Source organism: Zea mays, chromosome 3 (genome assembly GCF_902167145.1).
Source record: "Zea mays cultivar B73 chromosome 3, Zm-B73-REFERENCE-NAM-5.0, whole genome shotgun sequence".
Lineage (NCBI taxonomy): Eukaryota > Viridiplantae > Streptophyta > Magnoliopsida > Poales > Poaceae > Zea > Zea mays.
The window spans coordinates 102,085,112-102,111,138 of NC_050098.1; the positions used below are offsets into that span (position 1 = coordinate 102,085,112).

Below are 26,027 nucleotides of genomic sequence, written 5' to 3' on the forward strand. Positions count from 1 at the left end.
ATCGAGAACATCAGTACTGATTGTTTTAGAACCGACACTGACTCAAACGTTTGTTTAATTTTAATTGTCACGTTCAAAGAATTAGCATCGGTTGAAGACACCAATTAGCACTAATGTTAGCTCATCAGTGCCGGTTGAGATACCAACCGGTACTAATGTAATTAGTACCAATTGATGCCTAAAACTAGTACTGATGACATAACATTAGTACCAGTTAGTGTTTTCAACTAGTGATAATGTACTTGCTTATAAGTTATTAGCCTCTTTGAGCTGGCACCAAGAGCAGAGATGAGCTTGGTGCCAAAAGCTTCAAATTGAAGATACGATGATTAAAAGGTATGCTGAAGTGATTTCACGTACGATGATTATTAATTATGCTTAATCGGATTTGGTATACACTTATACTTAGTAGTTATGTGTTGTTAATAAAACTTGACCAACTAAATACTAACCACATTAAACCTTAGCCTTGCCTTGCTAGCTTCGCATTTTCACTCTACTTACTGAGTACCAATCATAATTACACTCAACCTTGGTTATATTGTTGATCAGAATGATTTGAAGATGGGAAATTTGATGAAGACATTGATGGTTTCTAGATCTAGCGATATTTCTGGTCATCTTCCTGTGGAAGAATGCTCTTTGTTCCACTGATACTTTGATGATTATGTTTTAAGACATTAAGTTCCACAAGAGTGTAATAAATGTTATTATAATCTTTATTTATACTTTTATGTATTGTCCTTTTGATATATTACACTTGTACATCAACATATGTGTGAAAATAGATCATGACACACGTATACTATGCATTCGGATTTGTCCTTAAAACCGGGTGTGACAAATTTTCTCTTCTCGATCTTCTTTCTTTAATCATTTGAATTTTTGTTCTTTGGTACATTTGGGTTAGATATAAATATGCAAGGACCTACAAAGATCATTCTCACTAATTGGTTTAAGCAGATTCAACTTGAGCATGAAAATCCAACCTCTTGACTGATTTTGAGAAAACTCCGAGTTGAGAGCGTATTTTCGATCCGCGGTTGAAGATTTAATCTTTTGGAGCTCAAAGTTTGTAGACATCTTTGAAACTTCCATGAGAATGTGTATGTAAAATTTAAGCTCAATTATAGTTTGTTTCTTCATTATTTTCCCTTTTGAAACTTTAGTTAGGGATGTTGTCATCAAGTAGCTTCGAGCAGTAGTGCCACAGTCCCACAGTGTCGGGCTCCATCTAACAGTGCCAAGGAGCAGCAGTGCCAGCCGTGATGTCGATGCTTTTCTAGAAAACTCACAAGTTTGAGTGCTTTCGAAGTTTTGGGTGTCTGTTTTGTGACTTGTTTTTTTATTATATACCATAGTAACTTTTTCGAAGCATACAACCACTAGTTGGTTATCATTTTTTGATTTGAGCTATTTCTTCATTTCTATTAGAGTAGAGAGCTCAACTTTTAAATTTTGAAATGTTTTACTCGTGCACTTGATTTTGATCAGTTTGAGTACTCCATTTTTTTTGTCGATCATTATCAAGAACATCAAGCTATTTGCTGGCTTGAAAACATATTGTTTATAAGTTTTATCGTTTTGAAGGAATGAGTGAAGATAGTTTGTGGGCATTCGAGTTAGCCCGAAAATTTGGGTCGGATTTTATTTATTTTGGGTATTCAGAAGCTATATCTGAAAATATACTCTATCTCTATGTGCTGTAGACCCGAAATTTCGGTTTAGGTTTCGGTAGCCCATTCTACCCAATTTCAAACCACTCAGCTGCTTTGGTTCGGTTGAATCTTGTTCCGCGGCACGGGATCGAAATGGAGCTCAACAACAACCGTGCAGTAGCCAGCCTATAAAGCTCTGAATCATAGACGTGGATATAGTAGTACTACAGTAGCGGTAGTGTGTACGTCAAGAGTACAAGCGAGGACTTTAATTGACAATGTCGTATGGAAGTGGTGTTGACAGATTCATCATCATCAGGAAGTGCTTCTTTTCTCTATAATTTTTTGAGCTCTGATAGAGTTCTCCTTTTTCATGCACACCAAAGTGCTCACTGTTAAGCAGGCCGAAAAAAACCTAATTTGCTTTGCAACAGTTACTGCAGTTCTTTCTAATGTGAATGTGGTCCATGGCAATGTGAGGATCCAGAACCAGCAAGGAGGAATGGCGACGCAAGAAGATGGCGGGGAACGGCGAAGCGCATGGAAGAAATATTTGAGTAGCAAAGTGTTTGGTCCGCAATGGGCCGTGTGATTGTAATAAGGCCGTGTATGGAGCTGATACTTGTATCGTGCGTGTATAAAACGCTAAGAACGAAAAGGCTGAAGGCAGCAAATGAGAAATAACAGAATCGTTCCCCTGCCTGTCATTCTGTTCTTCTTCTTCCCTGATTTCTCCAATTCTTCTCCGCTCAATTCCTCTATCAGTTCATTTGCTGACAATCTGGTATCAGACTTGTTGCAATCCTGGAGGGCATTACGCAACCACCGGTTCGGCGGACACGTTCATCGACAGCCGCGGGCATGGAGGTGGCGATGAAGAAGGTGCTCGACGAAATGTCGCACATGGAGACGCGTTTGCTCGCTGCGATAGTAGGACCGTCCTACTAGGACGCTGCGACGATCTCGAATGCAGGATGGAGGAGTCGGAACAAAAGACGGAGGCACGTCTTATCTCCCTGGAGATGGACTACGGCCAGATTGAAGGGTGGAAACCAGAGGTCGAGAAGCGTCTCAAGAACTTGATGCTGGAATTGAAACGCGCCAATAAAATCATGGAGCGCGGGATTCTGGAGAACGATGGACCACAACACGGTCTGCTGCGTCCTGAAGGGTCAACGGCCGCGCGCACATCTGTCGGGATTCACACCGTCGACGGGCCTAATGGCTACCGCGGGGATCATGATCACCGGGATCGCGGGTTTGGACACGTCACGTTCCAAACCCACGGCCCGGTCAAGGGTATGTCTCGCAACCAATTCCACCATCGTTTTGATTCCACTGCTCATATGGAGCATCATTCGGATTCGGAATTTGGTCGCGAGGGAAGTCGTTCTGACACGGGAAATCTACCTCGTGTCAACTTTCCCCAATTTGATGGCGAGAATCCACAGTTGTAGAAAACAAACTGTGAGAACTATTTTGAGATGTACGGAGTCGATTCATCGCGATGGATTCGTGTGGCTTCGATGCATTTTGTTGGTCGTGCCGCGTGTTGGCTTCAATATATAGAACGGAGGGTGCGCCAATTGTCGTGGTCTGAATTTTGTATTCAGATACACGATCGCTTTGGACGAGAGCAGCATGCTTCGTTGATTCTTCGATTGTTTCACATTCGCCAGTTAGGATCAGTAGCAGAATACGTAGAACAGTTTGCTACGTTGGTTGATCTGCTAGCTGCATATGAAGCAAACCATGATCCATTATATTACACTATGCGCTTCATTGATGGGCTACGCGATGATATTAAATCAGTCATTATGGTTCATAGACCAGCTACTCTGGATACTGCTTGCTCTCTTGCTCTTGTACAGGAGGAAGCCATGGCACCGGGAAGGACCAAGCGTTCTGAACCACACTGGAATAGACAATTACAGAAATCGGGCCATAACACAGCGGTTCAGTATAAAGGGGATCAAGCTGGGGAGACCAGTGAGGTAGCATCTAATGAAGAGATGTTGTTGTCATTGAGAAGATCTCGCAGAGCACGTGGTCTTTGTGAGAAGTGTGCTGAGAAATGGGTACATGGTCATAAATGTACGCCTACAGCCCAACTTCGTGCTATGGAAGAGGTGTGGCAGTTGTTAGATGAGGAACAAGAAGAAGAGACTGTCCGGAGACATCTGAACCGAATACAGCCCAACTATGTATGGTCATGTCGAAAGCAGCTTGGTCAGGGTTATGCCCACCTCAGACACTTAAATTTCAGGGGTTTATACAGCAACATCCAATAGCCATACTGGTTGACAGTGGTAGTTCTCATACATTCTTGAGTGAGAATATGCGGCCCTTGTTACAAGGTGTGATCGAGGTACCCAATGCTTTGAAAGTGCAGGTGGCTAATGGTGAAGTATTACAATGTCAATACAAACCATAACAAGCACAGTAGCATATACAAGGTTGCACATTTGTGTCAGACATCTCTTTTCTACCCCTACCCTGCTATGACATGGTAGTAGGTATGGATTGGTTATAGTCTTTCAGCCCCATGGAGATAGATTGGGATCGTAAATGGCTAGCTATACCATACAAAGGCTCCACGGTGGTGTTACAAGGGCATAATGCTAAGGGATCTGTATGTGCTATGGTGGAATTCATGATGTCTCAAGCGGTACCTGCTGATCCTCAGGCTGACCTGCATCATCCTCAGATTCAGGAAATATTACAACAGTATGCTGATATATTTGAGGATTCCCAAGGTCTACCTCCACCCAGGGACTGTGATCATGTGATTCCTCTGGTAGAAGGAGCCACACCTTTTAATATAAAGCCATACAGATATCCCCCTCTACTAAAAGATGAAATTGAAAAGCAAAATTCAGATATGCTGCAACAAGGAGTGATACAAAATAGCACTAGTCCATTTGCCTCACCAGTCTTGCTAGTCAAAAAGAAAGATCAGACATGGAGGTTTTGTATTGACTACAGATATTTGAATGCCTTGACAATCAAAAGTAAGTATCCAGTACCTGTGTTTGATCAACTTATGGATGATCTAGCACATTCTCAGTGGTTTAGCAAACTGGACCTCAAGGCTGGGTACCATCAAATATTGCTTAAACCTGGTGAGGAGTACAAGACGACTTTCCAAACTCATGTGGGGCATTTTGAATTTCGAGTAATGGCTTTTGGTCTGACGGGTGCACCAAATACCTTCTTAGGTGCCATGAATAACACTCTCAAGCCTGTTCTCAGAAAATGTGCCTTGGTTTTCTTTGATGACATCCTGATTTACAACAAAAGTTTTGAGGATCATATTCTTCATCTAGCCATGGTGTTGCAGCTATTGTTGAAAGACAATTGGAAAGTGAAGATGTTTAAATGTGAATTTGCTAAAACACAAATATCATACTTGGGGCATATCATTAGTGCTCAAGGAGTTTCTACTGATCCTGAAAAAAATCAAAGTTATTGAGCAATGGCGAATTCCAAGTAATGCTAAAGAATTGAGGAGCTTTTTAGGCCTCGCTGGATTCTATGGAAAATTTGTCAGAAATTTTGGCATTATTGGTAGACCTCTTTTCAATCTGCTCATGAAACATGTGGTGTTTGTATGGACAGCAGAGCATCAAAAGGCCTTTGAATTATTGAAGACTGCTCTGATAACAGCACCTGTCCTAGCGTTACCAGATTTTTCTATTCCATTCTGTATCTACACTGATGCATGTCAAACTTGTGTGGGTGCAGTTTTAGTGCAACAAGGACACCCTCTCGCATTCTTGAGTAGAGCTTTGGGTCCCAAAAATCAAGGATTGTCAACTTATGAAAAAGAGTATATGGCCATCATCATTGAAATTGCTCAATGGTGATGTTACTTACAGCTGGCAGAGTTTATTATATACACGGACCATAGTAGCTTGGCTCAGCTTAATGAACAACGCCTCCATACTACATGGCAGCAGAAAGTCTATACCAAATTGGCTGGCTTGCAGTATAAAATCATTTACAAGAAAGGAGTAGAGAATACGGCAGCTGATGCTCTTTCTAGATTGCCTCACGGGCCAGCCACTTGTTTGGCCCTATCACAGTGCACTCCAACTTGGCTGCAGGAACTAGAACATGGATACAATCAAGATCCTGCCACCAAGGAATTGCTATCACAATTGAGTTTACATGATGGGCCTCTGGGACCTTTCACTTCACATCAGGGTGTCATTCGACATAAGGGCAGACTTTGGCTTGCTGGTAATAGTGCATTGCAACAGAAGGTGCTGACGGCTATGCATGACACTGCTATTGGTGGACATTCAGGTGTACCTGTTACTTATAGAAAGTTGAAACAGTTTTTCTATTGGCCAGGCATGAAAGCTGTTGTACATGCCTATGTGCAATCTTGTGCTATTTGTCAACAAGCCAAGCCTGACAGATCCAAGTACCCTGGACTACTTCAGCCGCTGGATATTCCTTCACAAGTATGGCACACTGTGTCTTTGGACTTTATTGAGGGACTTCCAAAATCAATGCATGCCAATTGCATTCTTGTGGTGGTTGATAAGTTTTCAAAATATGGTCATTTCATACCATTGCTCCATCCCTTCACAGCAGCTAAAGTGGCTCGAATTTTTCTTGACAATATCTATAAATTGCATGGTTTACCATCTAACATCATTTCAGACCGTGATAGAGTCTTTACCAGCAATTTTTGGCAATAGTTGTTTCACTTGACTGACACCAAGTTTTGCATGTCATCTTCATATCACCCACAGTCCGATGGTCTAACGGAGCGGCTTAATCAATGCCTTGAAACATATATCAGGTGCTTCGTTCATTCTTGTCCAACATAGTGGGCTAAATGGTTATCGGTTGCTGAGTATTGGTATAACACCGGTGAACATTCTGCGATTGGCCGAACTCCATTTCAAGTGGTCTATGGATATACTCCGCGACACTTTGGTATAACTGCAGAATCCATAGTGCCAGTAACTGAATTGGCAGATTGGCTTCGTGAAAGACAACTGATGACTAAAGTCATTAAGCTTCATCTGACCAGAGCATGTGATCGGATGAAGAAACAAGCAGATAAACATCGGTCAGAGCGATCGTTTGAAGTTGGTGAATCTGTCTATCTTAAACTGCAGCCGTATGTGCAGTCTTCAGTGGCTACACGTTCCAACAACAAATTAACATTCAGATTTTTTGGTCCTTATCTGGAACGTGTAGGAGCAGTTGCTTATAGGTTGCAATTACCACATCACAGTACAGTTCACCCGGTATTCCATGTCTCACAACTTAAGCGAGCTCTGGGTTGTGATCGTGATCAACTGCTGGTACCTCAACTACCACAAGGAAATGTATCCCTTTAGGTCCCTTCTCAAATTCTTCAGCATCGAACCATTGAACGAGGTGGAGAATCCGTTGAACTAGTAAAGGGTCAGGAACTGATGCGTCGTTGTCTACTTGGGAAGATGCTGCAGCCCTGCGTTCCAGGTTTCCAGCAGCTCCATCTTGGGGGCAAGCTTCTGCTCAAGTCCGGGGGAATGTGAGGATCCAGAACCAGCAGGGAGGAATGACGACGCAAGAAGATGGCGGGGAACGGCGAAGCGCACGGAAGAAATATTTGAGTAGCAAAGTGTTTGGGCCGCAATGGGCTTGTATTGTGCGTGTATAAAACGCTAAGAACGAAAAGGCTGAAGGCAGCAAATGAGAAATAACAGAATCGTTCCCCTGCCTGTCATTCTGTTCTTCTTCTTCCCTGATTTCTCCAATTCTTCTCCGCTCAATTCCTCTATCAGTTCATTTGCTGACAGGCAAGTGAAGTGGAATCTACAACATAAAATCTGTAAGAAGCACAATAAAGGATCAGTTCGCCCACACATCGACAAGGACCAGAGCCTCAAGTGCGGCCTCCTCTTCAGTACATCCTCTTTACAAAGGGAACACTCGTGAGCATCAGTCAATCGCACAAATGGTAGCACTTCCTTTGCTAGACCTGCTGTTAAACCAGGCAGGGCTACTGGCTTGATGCACTATTTCGGGACTAACGGGTAATTTAGGTGCCGTGGGGTGTTACCAGATTAGGCCCGAATTAAAATCGGGTATTTAGTTTTACTACATGTTGGAACTCTTCAGGTGACGGGCTTCGGACGAAACCGGTATAGGCTCGGATATTTCAGATTTCGGGCTCGGTTGTGATGCCCACATCTAAGTGAAGATTTGATAAAGAAATTAATATTTCTTGTATAAAAAAATATTGCCTTTGATTTAACGTGTCGACCCTCTTCAGAATGCTGTCCAACTTAAGCATCTGATGAGAGCTGCCAAGCATTTGCTATGTTCAGCCTTAAGCCGTGGCAGTCCAAAAGTGAGTCAGTATTCCAAAGAGCTTTTTACATCATGTACACCAGCCAGATTAACTTGACAGCCAAAATAATACTAATTTGAAAGGCAACAACGATTTCTCCTTTGACTATACCACTACATATACACAGTTATATGCTAACTAATGATTTTATGGAAGTTACTATAGGTTTTACCCTACAGTATTTCTATTACTCTTATGTGCTTAATTCACGATCCGTACATCTGTGTGAAATAACATACTTTTACAATCGCTGAATCTAGTTTCCTATATCTTCAGCTGATTCAGGCTTCATCCTATAGCAAATCAAGGACATTTCTTTTCTGAACATTTGTTTGCAGGCTTCAACCGTGGGGGTGTGTTTTCAAAGGTCCAACTGTTTCTGCATTTCCATATGCACCACGACATGGTTACGATGGCTTCCATTTTCCAAGGACGGGGCATGCGCATTCTGATTGTTAGAGAAGCCAAAGGTATGTTGGAGATGTGGAGAGGCGTGACCCTAATCAGATGCCAGCACCTTCGACTGTAGCTGCACCTCAGGAATAGGTGTGGAACTGTTTCTTCTCTTTGAATAATACAGTTTTTGAATGTATATGAGTCCAAATCCATACCTGTCTTCGGAGCAGGGATCTAGTGTTGAGCTTGTCTTTGAGCAGGAGCCAGAAGAAGACTTTTTTGCTTCGGCTGGTACTTAGATTTCTACATCCATTTGTAGATCGGGTGAGCCTGCACACCCCCTGTCATGTGTTTGTAAGAGCGCTGGGATGAATATTTGAGTACCTCTCTCCAATATGTCCACTTGTCTAGCTGCCCATGGGTGTGGTGTTCGTGTAATGTACTGGTAAGCATTTGATATTGCTGATAAGCCTCATTGGATATAGAGGCCTGGAACATCTCATGGGGTGATAGCATCATTGCCTGTTTTACCGTGATGTCTTTCTTGATTGCATACGAATGTAGTTCGGGGAATTCTTCCGTTTGAATCTTGCAAGTCCACTTATCATTCCAGAGCTGGATGGTGCGGCCATTACCCATTTTAATCTGGATGAGCTCCTATAAGTGGCCAGGTTTTTAAGGATGTCTCTCTACTAGAACAACCCCACTTGATGATCTGAGGGCGTTGCACCATCTTTGTAGTGATTTTCTCAGACAATGTCAACCCATGGGGTGTCTTCTCTATTTAGCATTTTGTGAAGATTCTTCATCAGCATAGCTCTATTTTGGGTGTTTAAGTGGATGATCCCGAGCCCACCTTGACTTTTTGGTTTACATGATAAATCCTATGCAGCTGAGGTGGTCGTTTTGCATTGATGACTGAGCCTCTCCAAAAGTAGTGTCTTCTATATTTATCTATTTGCCTTATCACTGTTTGGGGAAGTTTAAGGGTGCACATGTAGTATGTGGGTAGAGATGAGAAAACCACATTCACCATTTGAAGACGACCGGCCTGCGACAGGAAGTGGGAGGTTGATGATAATCTTCTTTCGATTTTCTGAATTAGTGGTAGGAATGCATCAAGTTTTGGTTTGCGTAGCCCCATGGTGAGACCTAGGTATGTAAAGGGAAGAGTTCTAATCTGGCATTGAAAAGTATTCGCCAACAGACTCATTCATTGTTCTGGAACATTTATAGGATATATACTTGATTTCTGGTAGTTGACCTTGAGCCCTGTAGATTCTGCAAATGATATTACCATTGCTTTCAGGAAAAATAATTGTTTGGGGGCATGCTTCCATTATCATTATCATTATCATGTCATCTGCATACTGAATAATTGGGAAGTCTTGCCCACATCTCTGTTGCAAAGGTAATCTGATTAATCCTAGGTCCTTTGCCTTGTTCATTATAGTTTGAAGTAGATTTGCTGCAAGGACAAAGAGATGGGGGGACAGCGGGTCACCTTGCCTGACTCCTCTTTTACAGTGGAATTGCTTGCCTGGGTCTCCATTTAGTAAGATCTCCAAAGTACTAGAGTCCATGATCATTTTGATCCAGGTTATCCATTTAGGTCTGAATCCTTTGTGCTTCAGAATGTCTATTATCACTTTATGTTCCGGTTTGTCAAATGCTTTTTCAAAGTCCAGTTTCAAAATCACCAGCTCTTTTTTTGTTTGTTTACATAGGAATAAGTATTCAAAGGACCAAGCAAGACAGTCTTGGATAGTTCTCTCCTTTATAAATCCATATTGATTTATGTGCACTAGCTTAGTGATAACCTTTTGCATCCTGTTGGCGAGGAGTTTTGTGATCAGTTTCACACTTGTGTTCAGGAGAGAAATCGGCCGATAGTGATTCAGTATAATAGGGGTGTCCTTTTTTGGGATGAGAGTTATAGGACCCATTTATACTTCTCATGCAAATGTTTTCATTGTAAAATCCGTCGTAGAGGTCATAAAAATCTAGAGTGATTATTGACCACCATTTTTTAACGAAGTCTGTAATGAATCCATCAGGTCCTAGGGATTTATTTGAAGGAAGAATTCTAATAATCCCATCAATTTCTTGTGTTGTGAAGGGATCTTCTAGAGATGCGAGATTATCTGCCGGTTGAAAAAGCGTGGTCAAAAACCATAGATGTTTCTTGTGAGGAGCCCAACCTTTCTTTATATGCTTCATAAAGTACTGACGCTTTGTCTATATGGTTATGTACTTGATTTCCGCTTGTATCCCGAATAGTTGCAATCAGATTTTGTCGGTGCCTCACTATTGCCCTTGCATGAAAGAATTTTGTTCGAGCATCACCAAGAGTAGCCAATTTGATTTGCCCTCTTTGTTTCTAGTATGCTTTTTGTTTTGATAATAGCTCTTGAAGGTTCTATAAGAGAATATCCTTGAAGTTCCATTCTTGCACTGTTAAGTCTCTATTTTCTTCCACTAGGTCTAGAAATTGTGCTACCAATTTTATGTTATCAATCACCTTATTTAGGTTAGGAAGATTCATGTGCCATTCTTTGATGGCCTTTCTGGTTCTTTTGAATCTAGCCATCAGTCTCTTGTCCGGGTCATGTTGATGAATTTGTATATTCCAAGCACTTTGGAAAGTTGTCTGGAAATCCTCATCTACAGCTAGTAATTTTCGAATATGAAAACATGTGGTCTTGGGACATTTGTTTAACTGTGATCACCCAAGGGACATGGTCGAAGGTGTCCTTTGCTAGAGTCAGCTGTTGTACTAGGGAATTGTGATGACCAAATGTGAGAGGCGAAACAACAGCCCATTTTTTCAAGAAGAGGGTGGCGTTGCATATTAGACTAGGTGTACGCCTGACCCTTTACAGGGATTTCTTGAACTCCAAGCTGACTTATGGCCATGTTAATGTCCAACATCCTTTGTATATTGGCGCTTGGCTTGTTACAATTTTTAGGGCTTCTGATCATATTGAAATCACCTAATATGATCCAAGGTCTGTCTAGAGGCATTATGATGTTGGAGAACAATTGGAGAAATAGCTCCCTCTCTTCATTCATGCATGGTGCATATATGTTTGTGAGCCACCATTTCTGGTGCGATAGTCTAGAGCAGAAGTGAACTGTATGAGCAAAATTGTTTTGTTGTACCATTGATACTTCAAATTTCGAACTTTTCCAGATGCTAAACATGCAGAGATGTTGTCTCACTAAGACTATAGAGATGTTGTACTCTATAAACTACAAAGATGATGTCTCCAAAGACTGGAGTGCAACAGAGATGTTGTCCTCCAAAGGTGTTGTCCTCTAGACAGCAGCAGAGATGATGTCCTTCAACGGTGTTGTCCTCCAAACACTGTACAGATGTTGTCCTCTACAAACTATAGAGATGATGTCCTCTAAAGAGTGGACTGCAACAAAGATGTTGTGTCCTCCACTAGTAGAAAAAGGCTCAAAGCCTGCGGTGCGGTATATTTTTACAGGCGGATTCAGTTATAAACCGCATGTGCTATTTTTTAGTGGTGTTTCCTTAAGAAAATTGTCACTACAAATTGTATTTCTACAGGCTGTTCATTAAGAAAATCGCCTGTAGAAATCCATGTTTTGTTTTCTTAAGGAACCGCCTATAGAAATCGAAAGTTATAAATCTCTAAAAGTTATGAAACTTTGTAGTTAACAACTTTTTTATTTGAAAATCATTTCGGCTCTTAAAAATTGCATCTAAATTTGTCAAATTTAAATTTTGCAAACAATTTCGGATGGAAAAAGTGTCTAAATGAAAGTTGTAGAACTTCAAAAGTTATTCAACTTTGTAGTTGACAACTTTTTTATTTGAATTAATTTACGGTCTCAAACAAACAATTTACACTTAGTTGGTTGTAATATATGAACAATAAAACTATAAACTAGACACAAAGCATGCCATAGATGGAGTGGTAGAGGAGGGTATGTGTGAGGGTGATGTTGAGGGTTTGATTCCTAGCAATTGCGTAGCGCGCGAAAAATGTCGTGGCTTGCGACTTTTTTTTTAAAAAACTCGTTTTATGTTTCTGAAAATAATTATCACTGACAGTTTTATTACGTCGACCGCCAGTGAAAATCGATTTCCACGGGCGGTTGAGGTTTTATTACGCCGACCGCTAGTGGAAATCGATTTCCACTGGCGGTTTTCTTAGCTCAACCGCTCGTGGAAATCGATTTCCACTCGTAGTCCTCAGTTACCCGTTTGTAAAAATGATGATTTCTACTCGCTCCTAGCACTGACGGTTCTAAGAAACGCTAGTAAAAATAGGTTCACAACCACCACTATAGAGCTTATGTGTACTAGTGCTCCACAAACGCCACAAGACTTATTCTATCAGACGCAGGGAGGGTAAGGGTGAGAGGAAACCCTAGCTCTATATCATATTACAGGAGAATAATTCAATACACAAACAACATATAGGGCATACTGCATAAAGCCCAAGGGGCAAAATACATAAATGCTAACATATAGAACAATTATGGTGGACGGAAATTATAACTTAACTAGGTCAGTACCCGTGCGTTGCAACGGGAACATATAATATCATGATAACTTATATACAAAATGTGTCTTATATTGTTATAAGAAAATATTTCATAATCCATTTGTGATCCTAGCCATACATAAATTTTGTTATTTTAATTTAGTTGTTTCACTACTACATTGCAACCATCAGTATCATGCAGACTTCGATATATGTCATGATTTGCATGGTCTCATTATTGGAGATCACGTGCCACACCTGCCGGTAGAAGTTCCGTCGTACATCGTTAGTCATCAGGCACGCACCACCATACACGCTTGCTTAAACAAAAAATGCAAGTGCGTGTTTGCGAAGAGAATTAAAGGCAGGCCGGCACAAAAGGTACCCCGACGATGGCGAGTGGTCATTGTTGTCGGTCCACCTCTGCTCACCTCCGGTGTCGAGATGACGCCACAATCCTTGATATAATAGTCGTCGAACGCGCGCGATATGGTGAGTACCGATCACTCTTGGCTGGGCTGCCAAATGAAGTGCACCCCGGGCTCATCAGCGAGGTAGTACACCTGGTCGTTGCACCACCGGATGTGCTACTCCTCTACATACATCTTGTTCGAGGACACTTACACAACAACAACAATGGTCATCATTCCAGCGCACAAGAATTCATGGTCGGTCAGTAGCGACTTACGTGGCAGGTTAGGCTTCAGGTGGATGATGAGCTAGACGGCGTGATGGCGTCGTCGTAGGTTGCGATGCCCAGAACAACCCGAGAGTCGTCGACATTGGCGACGACCATGAGGTCCCCATGTTTGACGATGGACAGCGCGGTGCAGCCGCTCTAGACCACGTCCAAGCGGCGGCTGCGCCGGAGCTTGCCGTACATAGCGGCGCATGGGCCATGTAGGACTGCTTCCAGAGTTCGAACTGGCAGTCGCCAAGTTTCTTCTCGTCGTCGGTGAGCGACGCCAACGCGGGCGCCTCGTGCTAGTGGTGTTTGTTCGGGGTTTCCAAGTAAGAAACATGGATTCATCTTTGGCATTGGTTTATAAAAATGATTTATAAGTTAGATCCATGGAAAAATATTATGGAGAATAAATGTTACACATGCAAAAAAAAGTATTTAAGTTGAAAATATTATTCAAACAAAAGAAATTGCATGCAAGGCTCTTCTTTAAATACTACTCCCTCAATCCAAAAATATAATTTAATAATCTCAGTGATACTTATCTACTACTACACATTGTGCAAGGGTAGCAGGTGGGCTTCGGGAGAGATGTATTATATGTTTTTACTATAATAGATGTAGACATAAACACACATGTGGTGTAGTGGTAGCTACAAACACATTTATTTGAGAGGTTGCGGGTTTGAATCCCCTTGGAGCCTGTTTTTTTAATTTAATTTTAGCTAGGCGTGGGATGCACGTGGGAATGAGAATAGGCTTTGTGGGAGGGGGAATGAGAAAGACACGTGATAGCCGGGAATGGAAATGTGAATGGGCTTTGCAGGGAGGGGGAATGAGAAAGACAGACAGCTGGGAATGGGAATAGGCTTTGCAGTGAGGACGGAATGGGAATGACAGAACACGGAATGGGGCAGTCTACCCCTTACCGTCTTAATAGTTAGTAGAGATATGATCTTCAAGTGGTCAGGCAACATTTATGTGTTTAGTGATTTGTTTGAGCTCCTTGCATTGTCAAGTTCTCTAGCTTCCTTAGGAACCTGCACCAAAAGTAAAATTTAGATACTGTTTAGGGCATGCGAGAATTAAGCATACAAATAAATGGAAACATATGACTTGGTACATGTGCTTGCTGTAGCCTAACATGGGAGCCTGCTTCATTAATCAAGTCAATTGCCTTATCTGGGAGAAATCGATCACTGCAAAATGAAATTCGATGTCAGATGATTATTAGTTTGCGATAAAGTAGACAAAATAAAATATGATCGACATAGTTTCACAAAATTATTATTTTTTCAGAGATGGAAGGTAAAGTTCCAACATAATTTTCTTTGTGGTGTTACATTTTCCGCTGATGCATGTGATATATTTTTTTTTATTATAGTTCACATACCTGATACATTGATATGAGAGCTTTGCAGCTACAATCAGAGCTTCATCAGTAACGATGTTTATGGTGGATCTCATAGCGTTCCCTCGGTCCTCTGAGAATTTCAATGGTTTCATCTATTGTTGGTTCTGGCACTTGCACAGGTTGAAACCGCCGTTCAAGTGCGCTGGGTCTTTCTCAATGTGCTAACTGTATTCATCAAGCTTAGTCGCTCCAATGCACTGTAATTAGATATAATAGGTTAGTCATGAGTCACAACCTTATTACAAGAAAAAGGGCGCTGGAAAGCTCATCTTGAAGGACAAGATACTGGACTTATTCCAAAATAATGGTCACCACATTATAGGAACATGTTACCTGTAATTCACCTCTTGCCAATGCAGGCTTCAGCATCTATATCACCTTCGGCTGCTCCTGCCCGTATCAGAGTGTGAACTTCATCAATAAAGAGTATTATCTCATCATTTTTCTATATTTCCTCCGTCAGCTTAGAGTGTGTGTTCATATGTGTAGATGGGATAGCATCACTCTTATTGTATTGCATAGAGGGATGGTTATATATATATATAACCATCCCTCTATGCAATACAATAAGCCTTCACATAATCTTACAAGCTTCTTTAATCTTTATTCAAATTCTCCACGGTATTTCGTGCCAGCAACAAGAAGTCTCATGTCAAGGGCAATGATCTGTGGTAAATTGGTTCAAGGATTATCTATCATTTCCTCACAATCTCTTCAAAAGAATACAGAAATGTGGCAGAAAAGTATATTTACAACCAGTTGAAATAGTTACTAGACCACATGATCGACCAGTGAGCTGAGATTAATCACTTAGAAATTCTGATTTGATGTATCACAAAAGAGTACAAATATTTACATAATATTTTCTTCTATTTGCTCAATTAGGGTGTTGGTTAGCAAAGATGATTATTTCTACAATCTCTCCAATGGTTATGGAGCAGGTTCTTCAATCACTAAATTGTGCTTACATACTTAAATGTCCATTGGATGGAATGACTCAAGTAAAATGAAAATGATAGAAAAGAGCAACACACGCATGCACCCTCAGTAAAGATGCATAAATACACCATACACAACTACAGAACATTACACAAGAACAATATTATTCAAGATCGTATGTTCACAATATGTCACACCCGGATTTTGGGGGCAACAAGACCTGGGCGCGAACATGAACACTAGGTATGTTGGGACCAAGTCTCACACATATGATGAATCATGGTAAATAAACGAATGTCACATCTTTACTATATAATAGGAGTTCTGTATAAAATAAATAATTACATTGAATGGAGACAACTATCCAGCAACCCAAAGTTGACTGTAAGACGACGACCTAGACCTCTCACGAACACAACGCAGCATCCTCCATGTGCCTCATCCTATGGTAGTGTTCTTGACCTGTGGGGGTGTGAGACAGCAAGGGTGAGCTCACATACGTTCATAGCTCAACAAGTTGTGGGAAATAATGTGCATGAACTCACCAAATGTGGGAGTTCATGATGTGTAAGACTTACCAAAAAGGATGGTTGAAGCTGAGCATTACTTTTAAAGTTGGTCAAAATTTTATTAGCAATTACTAAGTATAAGTAGATACCATACCATAATAATAAAAGAACAAAATTAATAATAAATCTCATGCAATACAAATGACAAATTGAATCTAGTTCCATAATCTAATCATGCGAGAGTCCTGAGCTGCTCATGACCGCGAGCACGGCTAGTATTCCAGTTTTACACTCTTCAGAGGTTATACCCTGTACCCACAAGTCGTGTATCCCATGTCGCCAGGGTTTGCAAGGCCCTTAGACACTTCTTAGTTGAATGGCTAGGGATCCACTACGAGGCCTTTAAAAAGTTCCACTAGCTTCCGAAAACCCGCTACAGTTTCTAGGAAGAGCAATGTAGGAATCCCTCGTCTGACCGCCATCGCAGCAAAATCAACCCGAGAACCTCCCTACACGCCTACTCCCCTACTGCCCTTACTCCTTTTGGGTAAGGTAGCCTTCCACTAGCTTTCCTAATTAGTCAGCCAAGGGCGTCCCGTACCTAGGGCTGGAAAAAAAGCTCGAGCTCGATGAGCTGGCTCGGGCTCGCAGCAGCTCGGCTCGGCTCGGACCGGCTCGACGCTCAGAACGAGCCCGAGCCGAGCCTGTTTTTGTGGCTCGTGAAAAGAGCGAGCCAGCTCGGCTCGGCTCGGTGCAGCTCGCGAGCTGGCTCGTGGCTCGATCTAAAAACAATTTGTTACATAAAATCATAATTAACATATAATATTAGTACAAAGTAGACAATAATTTATGTTATTTGAGATTACTATACAAAAATAATCTATTTTCTATATTATATTAGTGATATATCTATTTTACTAATTTAAAATATGTTATTTAAAATATTTTTAAGATTTTATATTATAATTTAGAGAACAGATTTAAATTTATAGTTGGGCTCGTTGGCTCGGCGAGCCGGCTCGCGAGCCTAGAGCGAGCCGAGCCGAGCCGCTTTTCCGAGCTCGCCGGATGAGCGAGCCGAGCCGAGCCGAGCTCGTTGCGTGAACGAGCCGCAGCGAGCCGAGCCGAGCCGAGCTCGGCTCGGCTCGTTTCCACCCCTACCCGTACCACCCTTGTGGTGGCACGTGTTTCTCAAGTTAAGCTCTATGTTCCAATTAAAAATAATGATCTTGACATGAACAATAAATAAAATAACAGAATAATTGGAACATGGACATAATGTGATATTAATTCCCAAAACAATATAGAGCAATAGCAAAACTACCCAAATGATTCAGGGGTAAACAAGGTAAAAAGATAACCAGACTAGGGTGACCCATTGGGTCCCATCAAATTAAAACTATGCAGGAGTAAATGATTATAAAGAACATTATTGGGTAAGTAAATGTGATCAAGGGCACAACTTGCCTGGGACTTGAGATTCCAAGTACCAGGATGATCTTCAGGTGACTCGTGACCTCACTACTAGTCGTAGAAATACAAACAAATATGGTATAAGCATAATTAACATCACACCAAACATAAGAACAATCTGCATAATAATAATCTACGCGTTGTAACGAGATCGTGGGAACGAGAATCACTAAGATCGGAGTCATGGTTACAAAGTTATGATTTATGGGATATCTATGTGATTTAACTATTAAACTATATTATAAATTGATTGGAGTATATCATGTGAGAGATTATTCTATAAATAATTATCTCAACTTTAATCTAAGTCATTAAAAGATCATCTAGTCAAATTATAACCGAAAGATTAGAATACTATATTAATATTAAAGAAGTTAATCCAATAGACATAGATTAATCTAATTAACATAGGATAAAAAAATTACAACATGTCTCATGATAAAACTAAGGTTACCAAAGTGTAGATAATTTTATTACGAAGCTAACGCAACTAGAACGGGTCAATTCGGAGTTAAAATGGGGATGTTATGAATTTTCGAAGGTTTTATGTATTCAATACAAGATTAATTTTAATACAGTTTTCATGTCAAACCAGAGACACTATGTGATGAACAATATTATTACAAAATTACAGAAACTGGAATGGGCTAAAAAGGAGTTAAAATGAATTTTATATGAATTTTATAACTTTCTGTAATTATTTTTGTATTAAAAATCGATTTCCATAATTAATTTCCTAGTTTTCACTGTCCTCTGGACTGCGCGTCAAATTCCAGAAAGTGCAGGGGCTGGCGCACAAGTTTTCCTAGACTCGGGTTGCTGGCGCATGGACGACAGGTTAATTTAGGGAAAACTGAGGGTCTCTTATGCGAAGTGCCACAACGAAGGGGTATGGGGCGATCGAGGCCGCACGATCTAAATGAAACGACCCAGATATGATCGTCGAAGGGCTATCCATTGATTCAATTTGTGCCACCCGCGGCCAAATCCAACGACGCTGGTTTAACGCATCAACGGAATACGCCCTAGTTCCATCGTGTTCCTCGGATCAGAATCCTAGGGTTCGCGTTCAATCAAACGCGATTACCTAATTTGCGCCCACCCCAGTCTAACTTGATCGCCCATCCAGGATCCAACGATCCGAGGACCGTCATCATCCTCCCGCCAACAGCGAGGCAGACGCCCTAGCCGCGATGCACCCTGACGGCAGTCCAAGGTCTGCTACTCCGCAACCAGATCGAGTTTCTTGACGACCTCCACACCGAGCTAGGATCGCGACAACTTACGACGAGGATTAGATAACACCACATCTCACCGAGGTTATAGGAGACGACCGACCATGGTGTCGGCACTTCCTAAGGGCCGGAGAGATCTCCAGCAGCCAACTGCCCCGCACGCCACGCCAAGAGGTGCGAGCACCGGTGAACGCCCCTGGGCCAAGGCTGGGACACCACAGCCTCGTGAGAGCACCGCGGTGGCGCTTCCTTCACCTACCCACGACGCGATACGACTGCAAGGAGACGCGTACGCGGGGAAGAAGAAGCAGGGGAGAGGTAGCTACGAGAGGGGCTATATACTGACGGGATGGTGCGGCCCAGGCGAGATCCACGCGATTGGTTACCGGGTCAGCCGACAGGAAGCCTCCCGCGAGATCTCCGGTGAACAGTAATGGCAGCCACAACGCGATTGTAGGCAGGGAATCTGTTACGAAGAGGAGAGTGAGCTGACGCAAGGGTCCATGCGTCAGTGAGTTGAACGCAGGCACACGCGCGAGTGAGTGGTTTTGTGCTGCCAAGCGGGCCCGCGCGTGTCACACCCGGTTTTGGAAGGCAAACTGAATGCGAACCATGTACGTTCCAGGATCAGAAACTCACGTACACAGCGATTACATAATTGGACATCATCACACAATGCTCGAAATAAATAGTGGAAAGGTACTTGATTATATCAAGATGTCCAAGACATCCACAGAGTCTATTACATAACCATTGTTCAACATAACTATCAAAGTGCGGAATTACGAAACGTAGAAGCTAAGCCTACACAAGGAGCTGACTAGGGGTTTGCCACTAAGAAAGGACTAGAACTCGTCATATTCCTGAAACTCCTCGAATTCATCCATATTGCCAGCATCACCTCTTGAGCATTAGGTACACTGGGGACAACCTGGGGTGGGGGTGGTGTGTAAAGCAAGGGTGAGTACACATCAACATACTCAGCAAATATCTCGTTTGGCTAAAGTGGACTAGCTATATATGGTGTTGAAGTTTAGCAGTTACTTTGAGTTGGTCAAGTATTTATTACTATTAGTAGAGCCAATTTTTAGTAATAAACCCAGTTATTACCCAGAAGTACCTCCTCAAAAGAGGAAATACCAGAGATCAGATTTTATAACATCATTGTTAATCATCAACATAAAAGAATCCAGAGTTCTTCTAATCAAAGAGGATCCCAAGGCTGCTCTTAACCGCGAGCTCGGCTGATAAACCAGTTTTTAACACTCTGCATAGGTTGTACACTTTACCCACAAGTCATGATCCCTTTCCAGCCTAGGTTGTATAGACCCGATCTTCACTACCAAGGTGAATGGCCAGGGATACACTACGTAGCCTTTACAAAGACTCCCCTGGTGCACAGCTGCTCGTTAGGTTTCGCCAGTCGTACAAACGCAGTACACCTCCCCAAGGTGGGTGACTAAGAAAACCAAATCGAAAGAACCTCTGCACCCCAACCTTGGCAGAGCGAGCACTACGCCCCGGCCCCCATTGATGGCCCTCCGGCAAAGCCAACTACACCCCTAGGTTCATCTAATTAATCAGCTAAGGGCGTCCCATTCCACCCTCATGGTTGTACTGTTATCCCGGGTGGTCACTCCACGAACAGGTCCTTACGGAGAGGTACTCAGGAAAAAGGCCTGGCCCCCTAAGGTATCACAGAATCATCCACATAATCAGGATAACAATATCGTATCATAAATGTTCACATCATGTTCATTGATTAAGTTAAGGCAATAGCAACATGCTAACTATGGTAACCCAAAAGGTAAACAAGGACTAGTCAATCCTTAGTTTTCACAAAGTAATGCGGGACAGTGAATCATAAAGTATGTAGGACATAATGGGTCAGAGGACACTTGCCTTCACCAGGTGGTTGATCAGGGAGGTCTCCAACAACACACTCAGGAACCTCGGACTGCTCGTTGTCTAAATAAAGTGAGCATGCATTCAATACATTTGGAAAGTACTAATGAACATCACACCAAACATGTACAAACATTGCAACACATCTTAAAAAGACACAATACTACATAAGGGATAATGAATTCAGGGTATAACATAAACTATGGCATACATTAACTTTATTTGAAAATAGATTATTATTTCCCTAAGTGTTATTTACAAGTACATAATAATAGATCAATTTATTTTATGGTGACCTAAAATTTAGAACATAGATGAACTTATGTAATACATATTATTAATATCACAAGCTTAAACAAGTTTAAATCTCAAAGGTTCCCCTTTTATTTATTTTATTAAATAAATAAAACATACATCTACATTAGTTCATATTCAATCCTAAAAATTAGAGTGTGCAGTCAGTAAGTGAACCTATTTTATTTAAACAGAGAATTATTCTATGAACATTTTGCAATTTGAATCACTAAATTTGGAGTTCATATGCAAAAGTTATGAAATAAACAAGTTTGGGAAATGAAAATATGAAATTTGGGGCAATTCTGTGAATATTTAAAAGTCCAGGGCTAAATCTGCAAGATTACTGGGGCCTGCGCGCGAAAACCAGGGACGACGGGTTGATTTCCAACAAACAGAGGGTCTCTTTAAGAAAACTACCGCGCGAAGGGGTATCGGGTGAATCTAACCGTTAGATCAGAAACCGATGGCTGAGATTAGATATACGGCCGAGGGCGCGCGCGCACGGGCGGGCAAGCGCTAACGGGCGGGCTAGGGAGTGTCAGCGATAGAGGGGGAGAGCGCGCTGACCGAGCGGGCCCAGCGCCAGGGGGTTTGGGCGCTGACAGGCGAGCCAAGGGCGCAGGGCGTGCGTGCGCGAAGCGGTACCCGCGGTCCGGGCCATGCGATCAGGATCGGACGGAGGGGATCAGACCGGGGAGGGGTGAACGGCTACGGGCGGCGCTGCTCCTCTCCGCGGTGGTGAGGTCGCCGGAGTTGAGGCAGGCATGAGCTAGGGGGGTCCAGGGTCATCGGGATTGGGCAGAGAGGAAGAGGGCGCCACAGAAAACTCAATGGCGGGGAAGGGACCATGAATCCATGGGCAGAGAGGGGGGAACGGCGGTGAGAAAGCCTCGGGCGGGCCGAAGCAACTCCGGTGAGCCATTCCGGCCACGGGGAGGGGACCTAAGGCACGCTAAGGCCTGGGCTAGCTTTAGCATAGGCAGGGGTGACACAGGGACCTACTCTGGGGAACTAGACCGGGCTAAATCAGTCGGCCACCGCGCGAGCACGGTGGACCGCCGCGGTCGAGCATCGGCGAAGGTGAAATTGGCCCAGCGCAGGGCGCAATAGAAGAAATTGGGCATGGGGACGGGTGTCTAACCTCGGGGCGGAGCTCGGGGAGGCTTGGAGCGGTCTCTAGCGAGCTGGATGGCCGGGAACATGGGCGCGGGTCTCCAGCGGCGGCTGGCGGCGTGGGCAGAGCGCGAGAGAGGATGAACCTGAGCGAAATGAGGCGAGGGGTGTGCGTGGGGCACTGGCGGGGCTCTAAGAAGGGAGCTGGACGCATGGGCGGGCGTCGTGGCCGAGAGATCCGGCGACGTGCGCGAGTGCGCACGCGCCGGTCCATGGCGAGCGTGGAGGGGGCGAAACTGACAAGGCTGGCCCATGGCGCAGAGAGAGAAGAAAGGGGCGTGCGGGACAACGGCTCGGCGACTGGCGATCCGAGCCTGCGAGACAGAGAGAGAGAGAGGGAGCGCGCGGGTGAAGAAAACTGGCGCCGACAGGTTGGCCCCACTAGGCAGCGAGCGAGAGAAGGAGGGCGCACGCGAGGGAGAACTGCCGCTGACAGGCGGGGTCCGCCTGTCTGGCGGCGCGGGCGCGCAGCCCGGCTGGGCTTAGTGGGCCGGCTGGGCTGCTTTCTCTTTTTCTTTTTCTCTGTATTTTCTAATTCCTTTTCTATTTCTTTTCTATAGGGTTTTCAAATCCAAAATCAAACTAGGTTTCAAACTCAAATTAATTCAAACATGTGCAACACTTCAAAGAATATTTTAAGCTCAGCATGATGCAACATGTCATGACCCATAATGTTTTGGCAAAAATAAATAATTAACCTCCACTAGTTTAAGCTATTTCTAATAAAAAGGAAAAAAAGGGAGAAAGAATCTAGAGAGAGAAAGCCTAGAGTGACAAAAGGAAGAGTAACACATGATTTTAGGTGATAATTAGAAAGAAATTTTATACCCCAAAAATCAGGGTGTTACAGACCTATCCCCCTTAAAAGAATCTCGCCCTCGAGATTTAGGGCTGGCTAGAAAAGAGTTCAGGGTACTTGGCTTTCAATTCATCCTCTCTTTCCCAGGTTGCTTCTTCTTCTGAGTGGTGACCCCATTTGACTTTGCACATCCTGATGGTACTTCTCTGAGTGACCCAGTCTGTTGTCTCCAGAATTTGAGTTGGCTTCTCAATATAAGTCAGATCTTCTTGAACTTCAAGATCCTCTGCTAGCAACTGCTCTTCTGGCACTCTCAAGCATTTCTTCAACTGAGACACATGGAACACATCGTGCACAGCTGACAGATTCTCTGGTAAGCGGAGTTGATAAGCCACTTCTCCACATCTTGCTTGAATCTGATACAGCCCAATATAACGAGGTGCTAGCTTACCTTTGACTCCAAACCTTTTGGTTCCTCTGATGGGTGACACTTTCAAGTAGACATAGTCTCCCACTTCAAAACTGAGTTCCCTTCTTCTGGTGTCAGCATAGCTTCACTGTCTAGACTGCGCTGCCTTTAAATTCTCTCGGACCATTCTGATGTTCTCTTCGGCTTCAAGCAAAATATCTGGACTGAACACCTGTCTTTCACCAGGTTGGTCCCAATGCAATGGAGTTCTGCAATTCCTCCCATATAGCGCTTCAAATGGTGACATCTTCAGACTAGCATGGTAGTTGTTGTTGTAAGAGAATTCTGCATATGGTAATCTCTTGTCCCAACCTATCTTATCTTGCAAAGCATAAGCCCTCAACATATCCTCCAGAATCTGATTGGTTCTCTCTATTTGACCATCTGTCTGTGGGTGGTAAGCTGAGCTGAACTTCAAGTGTGTGCCCAAAGCTTCATGCAACTGCTGCAAAAAATGAGAGGTGAACTGGGTGCCTCTATCTGATACTATCTTCTTCGGAACGCCATGCAAGCACACAATCCAAGCCATGTATAGTTCGGCTAACACCACACTGTTGTAGGTGGTCTTGACTGGTATGAAATGGGCCGCCTTTGTCAAACGGTCCACTACTACCCAGATGGAGTCATAACCAGTACGAGTGCGAGGCAAATTGACTATGAAATCCATTCCGATCTCATCCCACTTCCACTGAGGAATCTGCAATGGTTGCAATAAACCTGCAGGTCTCTGATGTTCTGTTTTAATCCTCTGACAACTGTCACACACAGCCACATACTCTGCTATCTCCCTTTTCATACCGTACCACCAGAATCTTTTCTTCAGGTCTTGGTACATCTTCTCACTATCGGGGTGTATAGAGTATGTTGTCTCATGGGCTTCTTTGTGAATCTGTTCCCGGATCGATTTGATGTCGGGAACACACAGTCTGTCCTTAAACCATACTACTCCTTCTGCATCCTCACGGAAATCCTTGCCTTTTCCATCTTTGATCAGCTGCCTGATCTCGTTGATTTTCTTATCATCCTTCTGACCTTTCCTGATGTCTTGCTCTAGAGTGGGTTCCAACTCGATTGTCACTCCTTGAGTGTTGTTTAGAAATCCGAGGTTCAATTTGTCGAACTCCTTTGCTAGCTCATACGGCATCGGGTGAGCGGCCAACATATTAACTTGTGAAAGGGAATTAGGCTTACACCTAGTTCCTAAATAATTTTGGTGGTTGAATTGCCCAACACAAATATTGGACTGACTAGTTTGCTCTAGTGTATAAGTTATACAGGTGAAAAAGGTTCACATCTAGCCAATAAAAAGATCAAGTGTTGGATTCAATAAAGGAGCAAAGGGGCAACCGAGGGCACCCCTGGTCTGGCACACCGGACTGTCCGGTGTGCCACCGGACAGTGAACAGTACCTGTCCGGTGCACCAGGGGACTCAGACTCAAACTCTTCGCCCTCGGGATTTCTCGGAAGCCGGCGCGCTATAATTCACCGGACTGTCCGGTGTGCACCGGACATGTCCGGTGCTCCAAGGAAGCTCGGCCTCCGGAACTCGCCAGCCTCGGGTTCGCGCGACAGCCGCTCCGCTATAATTCACCGGACTGTCCGGTGTGCACCGGCTGTCCGGTGTACCAGCGGAGCAACGGCTCTCTGCGGCGCCAACGGCTCTCTGCGCGGCATTAAATGCGCGCGCAGCGCGCGCAGACGTCAGGGCTGCCCATACCGGTGCACCGGACATCAAACAGTGCATGTCCGGTGTGCACCGGACACCCAGGCGGGCCCACAAGTCAGAAGCTCCAACGGCTAGAATCCAACGGCAGTGGTGACGTGGCAGGGGCACCGGACTGTCCGGTGTGCACCGGACTGTCCGGTGCGCCATCGAACAGAAGCCTCCAGCCAACGGTCAAGTTTGGTGGTTGGGGCTATAAATACCCCAACCACCCCACATTCATTGCCATCCAAGTTTTCCACTTCTCAACCACTTACAAGAGCTAGGCATTCAATTCTAGACACATACAAAGAGATCAAATCCTCTCCATTTCCACTCAAGCCTTTAGTGACTAGCGAGAGAGATTTGCCGTGTTCTTTTGAGCTCTTGCGCTTGGATCGCATTCTTTCTTTCTCTTTTGCTCTTGTGATCAACACTCAATTGTAACCGAGGCAAGAGGCACCGATTGTGTGGTGGCCCTTGCGGGGAAGTCTTGT

General features: G+C 43.5%; 1 protein-coding gene and 1 pseudogene across 1 annotated transcript; one reads left to right on the forward strand and one right to left on the reverse strand.

Moving 5' to 3' along the window:
• Window positions 1-1,873: 1,873 nt before the first annotated feature.
• LOC103650335 (uncharacterized) lies at window positions 1,874-10,278 on the forward strand. The gene is made up of 2 exons (XM_020550254.2): window positions 1,874-2,957; window positions 8,355-10,278. Exons 1-2 carry the CDS (start codon window positions 2,633-2,635, stop codon window positions 8,543-8,545), a joined length of 516 nt encoding a protein of 171 aa, XP_020405843.1. The 5' UTR covers window positions 1,874-2,632; the 3' UTR covers window positions 8,546-10,278.
• Window positions 10,279-14,591: 4,313 nt separating this feature from the next.
• Window positions 14,592-15,397, reverse strand: LOC103652075 (chaperone protein ClpC2, chloroplastic-like; annotated as a pseudogene).
• Between the last annotated feature and the right edge of the window lie 10,630 nt (window positions 15,398-26,027).

Coding starts and splice junctions, on each gene's coding strand:
- LOC103650335 (XM_020550254.2), top strand. CDS start 2,633: ATGGAGGAGTCGGAACAAAAGACGGAGGCACGTCTTATCTCCCTGGAG. Junction 2,958..8,354: donor AACCCACGGCCCGGTCAAGG/GTATGTCTCGCA, acceptor ATTTGTTTGCAG/GCTTCAACCGTGGGGGTGTG.